Here is a 12,480-nt window from a genome sequence, read left to right on the forward strand (position 1 = left end):
TGAAGTTTTGCTAAATAAAAAACAATTCGACCATATTTATGACAGCAATAAAAGAAAAAGAAATGGTAAGGGTATGGTCGAATTGCACTTATTTTAGTCGAATTGCACTTGGGTTTAAAAAAGGTAATGGTCGAACTGCACTCGGGTAAAAAACAGGTAGTTGTCGAACTGCACTTGGGCTCAAAAAAATATTCAATTATCATGCATTTGAAGGGCTTTTTTCTTTTGCTAAATTTGAAATCATTCTCCGAGGTAAATTAAGGGGTTCTTCATGAATATGTGTCAATTCAGACCGAAAAATTACTTTAGAAAATTCATCTAGATATAGTTTTGAAAGACAACCACGATATGTACCACGCCATTTAACACCATCATTTACATCATTTACATATTTTTCTTCACAATATTTTTAACGGGTTTTCCATTTTAATTTTTTTTTTTGAACGAGTGCAGTTCGACCACTACCTGTTTTTTAAATGAGTGCAGTTCGACCATTACCTTTTTTCAATCCAAGTGCAATTCGACCATTAATTTGTAGGTAATAAGTGCAATTCGACTATCCCGAATGGTTAGTACCCAACATGTATAACTTAATCTGTGCCCGTACCCTGTGGTCCTAGTATGTAAAATAATTTAATATGTGTATTACATTTATCTATTAATGTATGCAACGGTGGTCAATCTATTAAGTCGAACTCACAAGTCACGAGAGTCCTCTCTGTGTTGGATCAACTATGAATCAACAATGTTGTGTTACAAAAACCATTTTACTTGGAACTAGTATTCCAATAATAGCTAGTTTGACAAAGTGGCGAACACAGAATTTATGTATGGTGGATGGCCAGTCGGTACCCCAAATGGTTGATGTAAATAAATTACGCTGTGTTTAGAGCACCGGGCGCCCGGATAGATAATGGAGCACCGGGTCACATGGTCATCATAATATGATAATGCAGTATGCACAGAATTTATGCGTTAGTATACTGATAGTCGTATAATAATATAATATAGTGAGTTATTAGTTGATAGTTAATACCTAGGTGCACAATAGTTATTATGACCGATGGTCGAAGTTATCTCCATCTTCAAATACTTCAAGGTTACCTTCATCGGCATCCACAACATCACTGTTTACACTGCATTCTTCTTCAACCACATCTATAACTTCATCATCTGCACCTATATAGTAATTTAGTATTTCATAAAGATTATTAATATTAAATTACCCAATATATGTAATATTAATTCTTGCCCTTTTAACCTAGCGTTAAAAACAAATTCCAACTGTTCGATTTTTCGGTGGTAGTGAATATTTTATGATCTTGAAACTAGGTTACCAATCTTTGCTCTTATTAATGACGCCTTACGAAATTTCTCATGAGTAGATGGGACTTTTATGTTTTTTCTGTGTAACGTACTAAATGTTATATTGCTATCACAGTGAACGACCTCAACATTTTTAAACACTCTTTGATTTTTGTAATAATAGTCTCTCGTCCATCTCTTATCGCATAAATCAGGATCAAACAAAGGTGTCAGTGATAGATTTCGAATTTTTAAGATATTACGACATGGAAGTTTCATGGAATTGTAAAAAATACAATTGCAGTAGTACTCATTTGTAATTTGAAGAGTATTACTTTTGTCATCATACTCAAATTGTTTTTTTAAAAAACTAAATGCATACGGTGTTAAAAGAGTATAATACTTTTGCAGTTCGGGAATTTGTGGTTCGACGTTTGTCACAAGTTATTTCTCTATTAATTGTTCTTAATGTATGAAATAAACATATGGTTAATGAAACATCAGGGAAGACTTGCTTAATTACTTTTCTTTCCTTCATGTCTTTGTCCGTAACGTATACCCGAGTATTAACTGAAATTTGATTAAGTTTTTTAAACTTTCAAAAAACCAGCGCAATGTTTGTTCTTCTTCATTAACTAATAGGCCAATTACTGCAATTTCGCTTTGGCCGTTTTCATCCTCCGTCATCAATACATATACCGGCAGTCTTAAGTCAATTAATTTGTAGGTCGCATCAGCAAAAACTACCTTTAAACCCATTATTGGGAAACTCTTAGTATATACTGGATATAATATAATATTGTAATTTTAACAAGTTAACTGCCTTATCAATTTCACCAAACTTGCTAAAATCGCCTTGAGTATCAATTATGATTCTCAGTCTGCTTTTCCAAGTCACCCTAATATTTTATTGTCAATTTTCCATAATCATCTTGAGTATCAAATTCTTTTCAGAACACAGTCAAACATGGGACGAACTTTTACAAATCGATCTTTATTAGTAGTTGGAATTTTCATGTTATCTATTACGTAAAAATTAGACCTGAGAGAATAAAAACGATTTCTCGACATATTATTGATAAAAACATTTATCCCGATAAATGTATCCCAGTACATCGAAATTCTAGCAAAACGCAAACAACCAGTCAATATATGTAACGCAATAAAAGTTCGTATCTCATATTTATCGGTATTTTTTTTCCACTAGGACGTATTTTGATGTGCATACATGTTTGTATGTAATGCCATATTTTCGAAGTCACTATCGGAAAAATAACGATTGAAATAGTGTAATGGTGAAGGAATGTCAATGTATATTGGTAAATCTTGCATAATATCGTCCATCGAAAGTTTTGGATGGACAAATGGTTGTGAGACCCATTTTATTTCATTTTTCGCAGTAACATCCATTCGTAAAATCTTATCAAAATAGTTCAATACCTGATGTGTATAGTTAAAGTTTAGATCGACCTCGGAATTTGCCTCATCGTTGGTTTCATTTTCAAAAAATGTTTTCGTCTCATCAAATTCTGCAAGAAGTGTTTCCAAAACTTCGTTCGGAAACTGTCCTAATAAATTGTATAAATTATTATTATAATATAATATTGCTATAAAATAAGCTGAGTTGTATAATGTACCTTCTTCGTTTATCTTATGTAATTCATTTGGGACTTGTTCGTCATCACTGTCATCTAACGTATCTAACTCAGAATTGTAACCATCTAGCAGTTCATAAATCTCTTGTGGTTTTAATATATTAGCCATAGTTACAATTAAAAATAAGCAATAGAATAATTTTACAAAATACTGTAGACGAAAACGTTCCTCGACGACAGACACCGTGTAAACAAAAATGTTTTGAATAATATAAATATCAACATCGATAATATTTTTTACTGTGAAGATAAGTAAGATAAGTAAATATGAGTAGCAGAGATATTTATTTTCTATAAATAATATCGATTGAACAATTTGAATCGTAGATTAATAATATGAATAATATGTATTGGTAGTGTATTTATTTAAATCGACTACTCGTGGGCATTTCAATACCCACTAACTGTTTGACTTGCACCCGCACCATCTAGTGGTCCGATTTCTCCGATTTTTATTTCATTTTACTGTCAACATACTACTTTATCACTACAATTTATTTGAATACCACGCTATCTATTAGCTAAGTACTACATTAAATCAAAAGACGAGTAGTCGGAAAAAAATAAAAACACGAAAAACTTGAATTTTTTTTTACGTTTTAAGTTTTTAGTTATGTGTTATTGACATTTAACAGCATGATTTCAACTTATTTACTAAAAATATACGTTTTGCTACAATATTTTTCAAATTTCAGCTTTTTATCATTATTAACTGTGCCGTTATCACACTTGCAATGTTATGTACCTTGGAGTACCCACTGGTAGTGAAAGGGTTAAACAATTTTAATATTTTGAATCTTGAATTTCAAAATTTAGCTGTATAAAATAAATCTACTTACGACGTGATGCGTTGGTCAAGTGTAATTTTATTTTTGTGGCTACCTCCACGCATACAACAAAATTTAATATAATAGTACTTTAATGCTATTAATGCTGTAACCATTTTTCCATTTGGATATTTAGCATTTATTGAGGCCAATGTCTTATAGTCTTTTATGAAATAATCTACATAATTTGTGTTTTTGTAGACCTCAAAACAACTTTCAAATTCCTCAAACGATTTAAAAAAGTCTAAGAGTTTCATATTTATATTATAACCTTAAAAAACTTTTGAAAAAAAAAAAAACACTGAAAACTGAAAAAACTGTGAATAAACTTCTATAGGTAACTGCGAATAAACTCATATAGGTACTTGTCATGAGGTTAAACAATTTAAGCGAAGGATACCTATAAAGGTTAGTAAAGGCCAGTAGTATGATTTGGGGGCTTCTGGCAATCGTCCCTGAGATCGTCTTTGAGATCGTCTTTAACCCCGCCCATGCTCGTCCTTGCCTCGTCTTCATCATTACCACCGCCCGATCGCGCACGTACGCGACGTATATTTTACCCCCACCCCGTCATTGCTCGTCCTCGTCATACCGCCGCCGCCGCCTGATCCGTCACGTGACGGACGTAATGTACAAGACAGAGTTATCAGTCTCTTATCTAACAGTCATAATATTATGATACCATATTATTGTACACACACCATATTATTGTGTGTGTATGTGTGTGTATTATTGTATATTATATTATTGTAACCTTACATTTCGTTAGCCATAACGTTCTATAGTGAGGCATGTATCTGATAAACCCTAACCATTGTTAACAATAACATTCTTCAACAAGGGTTAAAACAATACAATATATTGTATACCTCCTTTGTATATTTTATATAGGGATGAGACGTCTTGTGTGGTCCGATAAACCCTAACTATTGTTGACAACTAGTGTACGGCCTCAAGAGAATAGCAGTTTTTGATTCTGAACGTATTAGGGAAAAAATAGAAATGGATTGGACGTTGAATGTTCTTACCATGCTATCATATTTAGATTTAGATCTTGATACTTCACATTTTATTTTACATAGAATAAGAAACCTGATGTAACTAATAAATTAACTAATAAATAATATTTTCCTTATAACCATACAGCAGTTTATATTATTCCCCCACCTCCAAAAAATGTTCGAGATCAACGGCGGCTCGGTACCTTGGACCGTCTTGCCCTGATGATCAGACAGTGTGTGTAACCAGTCTGTTAGTCTTGTGTACACACATTTCGAGTGTGTGTACACACATTATTCTGTCCTCAGTCTACATCAGATACATGTAATACGATATTTTAACTGTTATTACCATCGTATATATATTTTTTTTGTTATTTCACACGCTTGGTTTGTATATTATATATATTATATATAATATTTATATTTACAATATATCACTTCTAGCAACTATAAAATGTAAGTATTTTATTTTACAATTTTCACATATAATTTACGATTTCAACATAATCCCATTTTTTTTTTTTTTAGATGTCTAATAGTTCATCACCATTCACCAATTACACCCATTTATGGTGGCGATGAATATAATAGAATTCTTGCTGCAATACCTTTGGAAGTAGAAGAAGAAGAATCTAGCTCAGATGATTTTTTTTCCCTTTGAGACCGAGGAGAAATGTCGCCTTGGTTAGTATATATTTGATTTATATTATATTAAAATTATTTATAAAAATTGTTTAATCTGGTTTTTAGGTGGTTATTAGACCAGTACCAAGGCCCATTAGGCCAGTACCAAGGCCCATTACGCCTAGGCTGTTTCCAGTAGATTTAAGTCCTTGTGGTCAACGGTTTAACTTCGAACAATGGAGCACCCCTGCTATAATAATGAATCCTCCATTTAGATATGCCGAAATGGTGAGTTTTAAATAAATAAATTATAATTAATATTAATATCATTATTACATAGTTTTAATACAAAATAAATTTAATATTATTTAGACTCCATCCGATGATAGTGGGTATTCAACTCACCGGGAGTCACAGATGGTTGATTGGCAAAGTGTTTCACCAGTTGAGCATGTTTTTCATGCCTCCCCTGCTATACCCTCTACCTCTACACCGACTTTACCACCGCGACGATTATCTCCACGTCAACTTTTTCCACCTACAACGGCTTCACAGTCCCCACTACGGAAAGCTTTACCTTAAGGTAGTTTAAACCCCGCAGATATTTCACCAGATATGTTCGCACCGACCACCCCAAGACCTGCCTCACTGATGGTCAGAAATGACCTGTACGCCGTTTCAGAATCTCAGTCTACTATTTCGCCTAGCATTCTACAACTGGTACAGCACCGAACGACTTCGGAACATAACGTTTTAATTGAGGGTGAAATTCTGAATATGACGGAGTGTTCCGGACATGAACAATCAGATGCAATGGAGTGGGGTGATGACGGTAATGACGAAGAGTTGAATGTACATATGGACACATACGAAGGGTGGGGTAGCGATTATGGAGAAACTAATGAATTAATCTTGAAAAATATTAAATAATATGTGAATATTATTATTTTTTTTCAATATACATTTTATTTTTACATTCTCATATATTTGTATTCTTTATTAATTATTATTATTATTATTATTATTATTATTATTTTATCGTTAGCTTGTAGTATTTACCGGAGAAACATATGCTCGCATTTCTTGGTATGTTAGGAACTATTTTTTTTTTTTGAGGCTTCATATATCGAACGAGCAATATACAAGAAGCGTCTAATAATTCAATATCTATTAAGTAACATATGGTCGCTTTTCTTGGTATGTCAGTAACTATTTTTATAAGGCTTCTTCGAGTGACCGACAGAGAAATATGTATAGAGTGGATGGGACGAAAATCTATCGTCAGATAGTGCTATAACAGCGCTGAAAATAAACTACTATTGTTGGAGACCACACACGTAGCCAACCTTACTAACACAACAACAATATTTTCTAGGGAAAATGTTGTCAAAAATAATTGAACACAATACTCAAATCACAGATGTAACAGAGGTAATGTCCAAATAATATTTTAGTTATACATGGCTTAAAATATTACCACCTCCAAAAATGCTGGAGATGTACGGTCGCTCGGTACCATGGACCGTCTTGCCCTGATGATCGGTCAGTGTGTGTCCCCAGTCTCTTGTTCGGTATACACACATTTCACGATCGATATACCTCCTGACTATTAGTCTTCAAATCCGTGATTTTTTCAAAGTGTTTAACATTCTCATTTTAATAAGTATATTAGCTTATTAGTATATTTGTATATTAGTATACTAGTTGTTCTTTAAAAATATAATATGTTTAATTGTGGTAAGTGTCCTGCGTCTTTTAATCGTAAGTGTAATTTGATTAGACATGAAAAAAGACATGATGCAGTTCGGCTCTCTTGTCCATTGTGTAATTCAACATTTAATGACAAGTCTAACTTGTTACGTCATACGAAAAACATCCATGGTATGTAGAGAACATTATAGATATTGACAGATATTGTACATGAAGTTGATTTATTATTTTTTTTTTCAAATTAATTAATGACTTAATTATTTATTTATTTTAGGTATTGCTCGGGTCCCTGCTGTTCGGAGTAGTAGAGTAGTAATCAATCCACAAGTCAGTGTGTCTAACAATGAAGACACATCGAGTCACCCTCCTAGAGCCATTAAACGTGGATATACCGAAGTTGCGCCACAAATATTTGTTCCTGACAGTCAAGCTGGTCCATCCAACAGCCGGCAAGTCGTACCTGCCCCCATACGAGTAAATGATCAGTAGTATGATGATGATAATAATGAACTTTGTTTAGAAGTTTTGGAACATGCTCAAAATGCTCAGCTAAGCGATGTGCAAGGTAAGATTTATCATGATACTATTACACATTGGGTTAGGGATAATTAGATTTTTATTTTAAATATTCTATGATAATATAAGTTTTATTATAATAACTCGTCAAATGGTTTGTGAATCGATCAATGGTAAAATATTCAGAGTATTCTGGAATTGTATCGATCATTCAATCGTCGCATCATATGGTATAATAGTCGGAGTTATTCCGGCATTGCACCAGATGTCAGACCGCTAGTTAAGTTTTTTTTTTACAATACAAATTTTATTAAGAACGATTTATAACATTTCGTTTTGAGATTCTTTTTCAAAATAAGTTTTAATTTAAATTTATCATAAGTTTTTTTTAAAAATTATTATTGGGGCTATGACAGATATTTATACTTAGATTTATTTTATTAGATATAAAATAGTTTTTTTTTTAAAATTGTTTAGATCATTACACTATGATAGGCAAAAATCGTGTTCATAAGGAAAATACGATAACTGCTCGTAATTTTAAAAAAGCACGTATGGATATGGTTAAGACAGGCGGATTCGTTGAAACTAGCTCATCACACAAACGACTTGCTATTCATTATTTCGCGAAAAATTTTAATAATATTCCGAACTTTCCTGAATTTCTTTTATCCATAAAATCTGATCTGTTAAAAATATTAAAATCATCGCTTGCAAAAAATCCTATCAAATTTAATCTCAAGTTGGAGGGTACATACAGAAGGCCCGGCGTAGAAAACTCATCAGAGAACAGATCATTTGTGTGCCCAGCTAAAGCACTTTATGCAGAGACCGATTTGACCGAAAAAATAGGACAAACGTTTACCACGTTACTTGAACAGGAAGAAGTGTATTTGTCGAGAGGAAGTGGTTTTATTTTGGAAACAGTAGACGGGGTAATATTGACGGTGTATAGGTATACGCCAATGGTTGGTTCGTCCTATGTTCAACCCCCAGTAGTAAACTATGATGATGGTAATGATGACGGTGAAAATGTTGGCGGTACTAATGACGATGAAAATGACGGTGAAAATGTTGGCGATACTAATGATGGTGAAAATGTTGGTGATACTAATGACGGTGAAAATGTTGACGATCGTAACGAGGACGAAATTGAGTACGATAATAACGAAGGTGACATTAATATAAATAACCCACAAATTTTAAATTTTATACCCGAAACTGGGTCATCATATTTACCGTTGCCAATTATGATTGAAAATAAAAAAGGAACAATTAACCCCCAAAATAATGACCCTAAATGCTTCAAGTGGTGCGTTTTAGCAAGACACGTGACGGGTAGGAATAAGTTTTACATTAGTAACAATTATTACCAACACGAAAATAAGTATGATTTCAGCGGTCTTTCGTTCCCGACACCTTTGTGTGATGTTAAGATATTCGAGCGTAACAACCAGAACGTGTCAATAAATGTTTATGGAATTGAAAAAAAATTCGATCCCTCGTCAAAGTCTATGTCACATATTGTTTTTCCATTAAAAGTCGTAGATGAGGAGAAAGCTGATCATATAGACTTGCTATTTATTACCGACAGAGAAGATTACCATTATGTATATATTAGCAATTTTTCCAGACTTATACGAGCACAAAAAACTACTCATAAACAAAGTGTTATATTTTGTAAACGATGTTTCACGTCATTTGACGATAGGTCATTGAAACATAAATCGAGTGGACAGGCAGCGCTGAACGAACATAAACTCATCTGTGGATCACATAAGGCTATATTCCCCATATTGCCGGTGGCGGGTGAGTGTATGGAATTTAAATCTTGGGGAAATACAAATAGACATCAATTTGTGATATATGCTGACTTTGAGGCGCTCCTTGTGAAGACCGACGAGGCGAAAGGAGGAAATACGACAATAATACAAAATCCTGTTCCTTTAAGTTATACATTTATAGTAAAGGCATCCGACGACGTACCCATAGAGCTGTTGGAGCAATATAATATACCAACGACGCTTATTAAATACCGTGGTAGCGAAAGTAGGCAGGATGTGGCTCGAAGTTTTGTAGCAGAGATTGTGGATATTAGTAGACGGGTGGAAAAATTATTGGAGACTAATATCTCAATAAATATGACTGAGGACGATACTCGTAGGCATAATGCAAATAATATTTGTAATTTATGTAAACACAGTTTCACAACTGTTTTAAAAGTCCGAGACCATTGCCACCTTACCGGCAAATTTCGACAATCACTTTGTTTTAAATGTAATCTTGATTTAAAACAGCCGAAATTTGTTCCGTGCTTTCTACACAACTTATCTAATTATGATGCTCATTTTATTGTTACGGAACTTGCATATGATGCAAGTAAGATAGATGTAATACCCAACAGCGCTGAAAAATATATATCATTTTCTAAGTATATATCAAAAACATTTACAATCCGTTTCATAGACACGTTCAGGTTTATGCCATCAAAATTATCAACACTAGCAGCAAACCTATTAACACCGAACTTTGAGAAATTCCGCGAGACATCAAAATGTTTTGCAACAGATGACATGGCACTAGTGACAAGAAAGGGGGTATACCCGTATGAGTATACGGATGGGTGGGACAAATTGGAGGAAGATGCGTTACCGGAGAAAAAGGATTTTTTTAGCACTTTAACTGAGACAGAGATCGAGGATGACGAATATGATCACGCGTTGAAAGTGTGGGGACACTTTGGTTGTGAGACGCTTGGTCAATATTCGGATCTCTACTTAAAAATCGACGTATTACTACTGACAGATATTTTTGAAAATTTCCGCGATCTTTGTATGAGTACATATGGTCTGGATCCTGCATACTATTTTACAGCCCCCGGGATGACATTTCATTGTATGCTGAAGAAAACTAACATCAAATTAGAACTACTAACTGATTACAGCATGCTTCTACTATTCGAAAAAGGTATATGAAAAAAAAAAAAAAGTTTGAAAGTTTTTATAATTATTTGAATTTTTTAGGTATACGAGGTGGTTTGGTACAGGCAAGTATGCGGTATGCAACGGCGAACAACGAGCAGGTCCCCGATTATGATGATACTAAACCTAAATAATGGTTGATATATCAGGATTGTAATAATTTATATGGTTATGCTATGGGTGAATACATGCCCTATGGCGGGTTTAAATGGGTGGAGCCCACGCTGAGAGGTTTGAATGATTTGGATGATTCATCCCCTATAGGCAGGATTTATGAGGTAGACATAGCATATCCGGAAAAACTTCACAATCATCATAATGACCTACCATTCCTACCACAAAACTCCATACCCATAGGCTCAAAAGTTCAGAAACTGATGGCGACATTTGAGACGAAAAAAAAATATATTATTCACTATAGGAATCTGCAACAGGCCATTAAAAACGGTCTTATAGTTGAAAAAGTATATAAAGTATATACATATTTTATTAAATTTTATATCCAGCTGTTTCAATAAGTTTTTTTTTTCAGGTACATAGAGTTATACAATTTAAGCAATCACCCTGGCTCGCAGAGTATATTACGATGAATACCGAGAAGAGAAAAAACGCAACGAACGACTTCGAGATATTGTTTTTTAAACTCATGAATAATGCCGTATTTGGTTTGTTTAATTTTTCAAAATTTTTTTAATTTTTTTAATTTTTCAAAAATTTTTTAATTTTAATTTTAATAATTTTTAAAAATTATTTTTATTACTTCACAAGGCAAAACAATGGAATGCGTTAGAAATAGAATGAAGATGGAACTGGTGTCTTGTGAACGGCGATTTCAAAAACTGGTGAATAAGTCGACATTTAAATGTATGACATCCTATAACGAGGATTTATCGGCGGTCTCTATGGCAAATACAATTATAAAATTCGACAAGCCTATTTATATTGGTAAATATTTACACTTTAAATTTTCTATCGATACATTTATTTTTATATTTTATTTTTATATACCTAGGTTTTTCAGTGTTGGAAATTAGTAAGACTTTGATGTATGACTATCATTATAATGTTATGAAGAAACATTATAATGATAATATAAGACTCATGTATACTGATACAGGTAAATATATTAAAATTGGTCTTATGTTAATATATTAATTACAATTATTTTAGATTCATTTGTATATTATATTCTGACTGATGACTATTACGCTGACTTGAAGAACAACCCGAACCTTCTTGCACGGATGGATACAGCTAATCTACCCCAAGATCATCCATGATATATCGCTGAACGTTCCAAGGTCCCAGGATATTTCTCCGACGAAACCAATGGGCTTATAATGACGGCTTTCTGTGCACTCCGTGCAAAATCATATGCATATAAAATTGAGGGTAGAGGCACCATTAAACCGAAAGAAGAGATTAAGGCTAAGGGTATTAGAAAACATGTGGTTGATAACCACATGACGTTTGAGGACCATCGTAAGTGTCTGTTTGGTGAGATGAACAATGAGACATATAAGCAGTTTAATGTGTCCATAGTATGCTATAGTATAGTCCATACGTTCATTTAATCATAAATTAACAACCATCCGATCCAATAAAATAACATTTAATAGTTATGATGATAAGAGGGTTGTGCTGGATGATAAAATAAATACATTGGCTCATGGGCACTGTAGTATAAAGTAAATTTTAAAATAATTATATTGGTTTGAATGTTTTATTTATTTATTTTTTTTTTTTATAGGGGATCTGAAGAGCTTGAGCGTGAACTTGAGCGAATGGAATTAGATTTGATTGCAATGATGGAGAATAGAGGATACTAAGTTTTATATAAATAATTACCATATATATATAT

At 33.2% G+C, this 12,480-nt stretch overlaps 4 protein-coding genes and 2 pseudogenes across 4 annotated transcripts; 5 read left to right on the forward strand and 1 right to left on the reverse strand.

Moving 5' to 3' along the window:
* Positions 1–1,054: 1,054 nt before the first annotated feature.
* On the reverse strand, positions 1,055–2,064 carry LOC111027100 (annotated as a pseudogene).
* A 3,742-nt stretch (positions 2,065–5,806) lies between these two features.
* On the forward strand, positions 5,807–6,342 carry LOC111027102. The gene has a single exon (XM_022305325.1). It carries the CDS (start codon positions 6,028–6,030, stop codon positions 6,340–6,342), a length of 315 nt encoding a protein of 104 aa, XP_022161017.1. The 5' UTR covers positions 5,807–6,027.
* Positions 6,343–6,792: 450 nt separating this feature from the next.
* LOC111027103 (zinc finger protein 628-like) lies at positions 6,793–7,611 on the forward strand. Its single transcript, XM_022305326.1, has 3 exons — positions 6,793–6,843; positions 7,155–7,293; positions 7,397–7,611. The coding sequence occupies exons 1-3, from the start codon at positions 6,793–6,795 to the stop codon at positions 7,609–7,611; spliced, it is 405 nt and encodes a 134-aa protein (XP_022161018.1).
* A 515-nt stretch (positions 7,612–8,126) lies between these two features.
* On the forward strand, positions 8,127–10,171 carry LOC111027104. Its single transcript, XM_022305327.1, has 4 exons — positions 8,127–8,626; positions 8,879–9,154; positions 9,803–10,069; positions 10,105–10,171. The coding sequence occupies exons 1-4, from the start codon at positions 8,127–8,129 to the stop codon at positions 10,169–10,171; spliced, it is 1,110 nt and encodes a 369-aa protein (XP_022161019.1).
* A 20-nt stretch (positions 10,172–10,191) lies between these two features.
* LOC111027106 lies at positions 10,192–10,792 on the forward strand. Its single transcript, XM_022305329.1, has 2 exons — positions 10,192–10,605; positions 10,662–10,792. Exons 1-2 carry the CDS (start codon positions 10,212–10,214, stop codon positions 10,751–10,753), a joined length of 486 nt encoding a protein of 161 aa, XP_022161021.1. The 5' UTR covers positions 10,192–10,211; the 3' UTR covers positions 10,754–10,792.
* Positions 10,793–10,795: 3 nt separating this feature from the next.
* Positions 10,796–12,448, forward strand: LOC111027105 (annotated as a pseudogene).
* The last annotated feature ends 32 nt before the right edge of the window (positions 12,449–12,480 follow it).

Source organism: Myzus persicae, unplaced genomic scaffold (genome assembly GCF_001856785.1).
Source record: "Myzus persicae strain clone G006 unplaced genomic scaffold, MPER_G0061.0, whole genome shotgun sequence".
Lineage (NCBI taxonomy): Eukaryota > Metazoa > Arthropoda > Insecta > Hemiptera > Aphididae > Myzus > Myzus persicae.

Bases quoted from the DNA above. Each gene is read 5' to 3' on its own strand.
- LOC111027103 (XM_022305326.1), top strand. From the start codon at position 6,793: ATGTTGTCAAAAATAATTGAACACAATACTCAAATCACAGATGTAACA. The intron at 6,844-7,154 runs GTAATGTCCAAA...AATTGTGGTAAG, and splicing joins AAATCACAGATGTAACAGAG to TGTCCTGCGTCTTTTAATCG. The intron at 7,294-7,396 runs GTATGTAGAGAA...TATTTATTTTAG, and splicing joins TCATACGAAAAACATCCATG to GTATTGCTCGGGTCCCTGCT.
- LOC111027106 (XM_022305329.1), top strand. From the start codon at position 10,212: ATGGCACTAGTGACAAGAAAGGGGGTATACCCGTATGAGTATACGGAT. The intron at 10,606-10,661 runs GTATATGAAAAA...TGAATTTTTTAG, and splicing joins GCTTCTACTATTCGAAAAAG to GTATACGAGGTGGTTTGGTA.
- LOC111027102 (XM_022305325.1), top strand. From the start codon at position 6,028: ATGTTCGCACCGACCACCCCAAGACCTGCCTCACTGATGGTCAGAAAT.
- LOC111027104 (XM_022305327.1), top strand. From the start codon at position 8,127: ATGATAGGCAAAAATCGTGTTCATAAGGAAAATACGATAACTGCTCGT. The intron at 8,627-8,878 runs ACCCCCAGTAGT...ATCATATTTACC, and splicing joins GTTGGTTCGTCCTATGTTCA to GTTGCCAATTATGATTGAAA. The intron at 10,070-10,104 runs GTATATATCAAA...TCCGTTTCATAG, and splicing joins AAATATATATCATTTTCTAA to ACACGTTCAGGTTTATGCCA.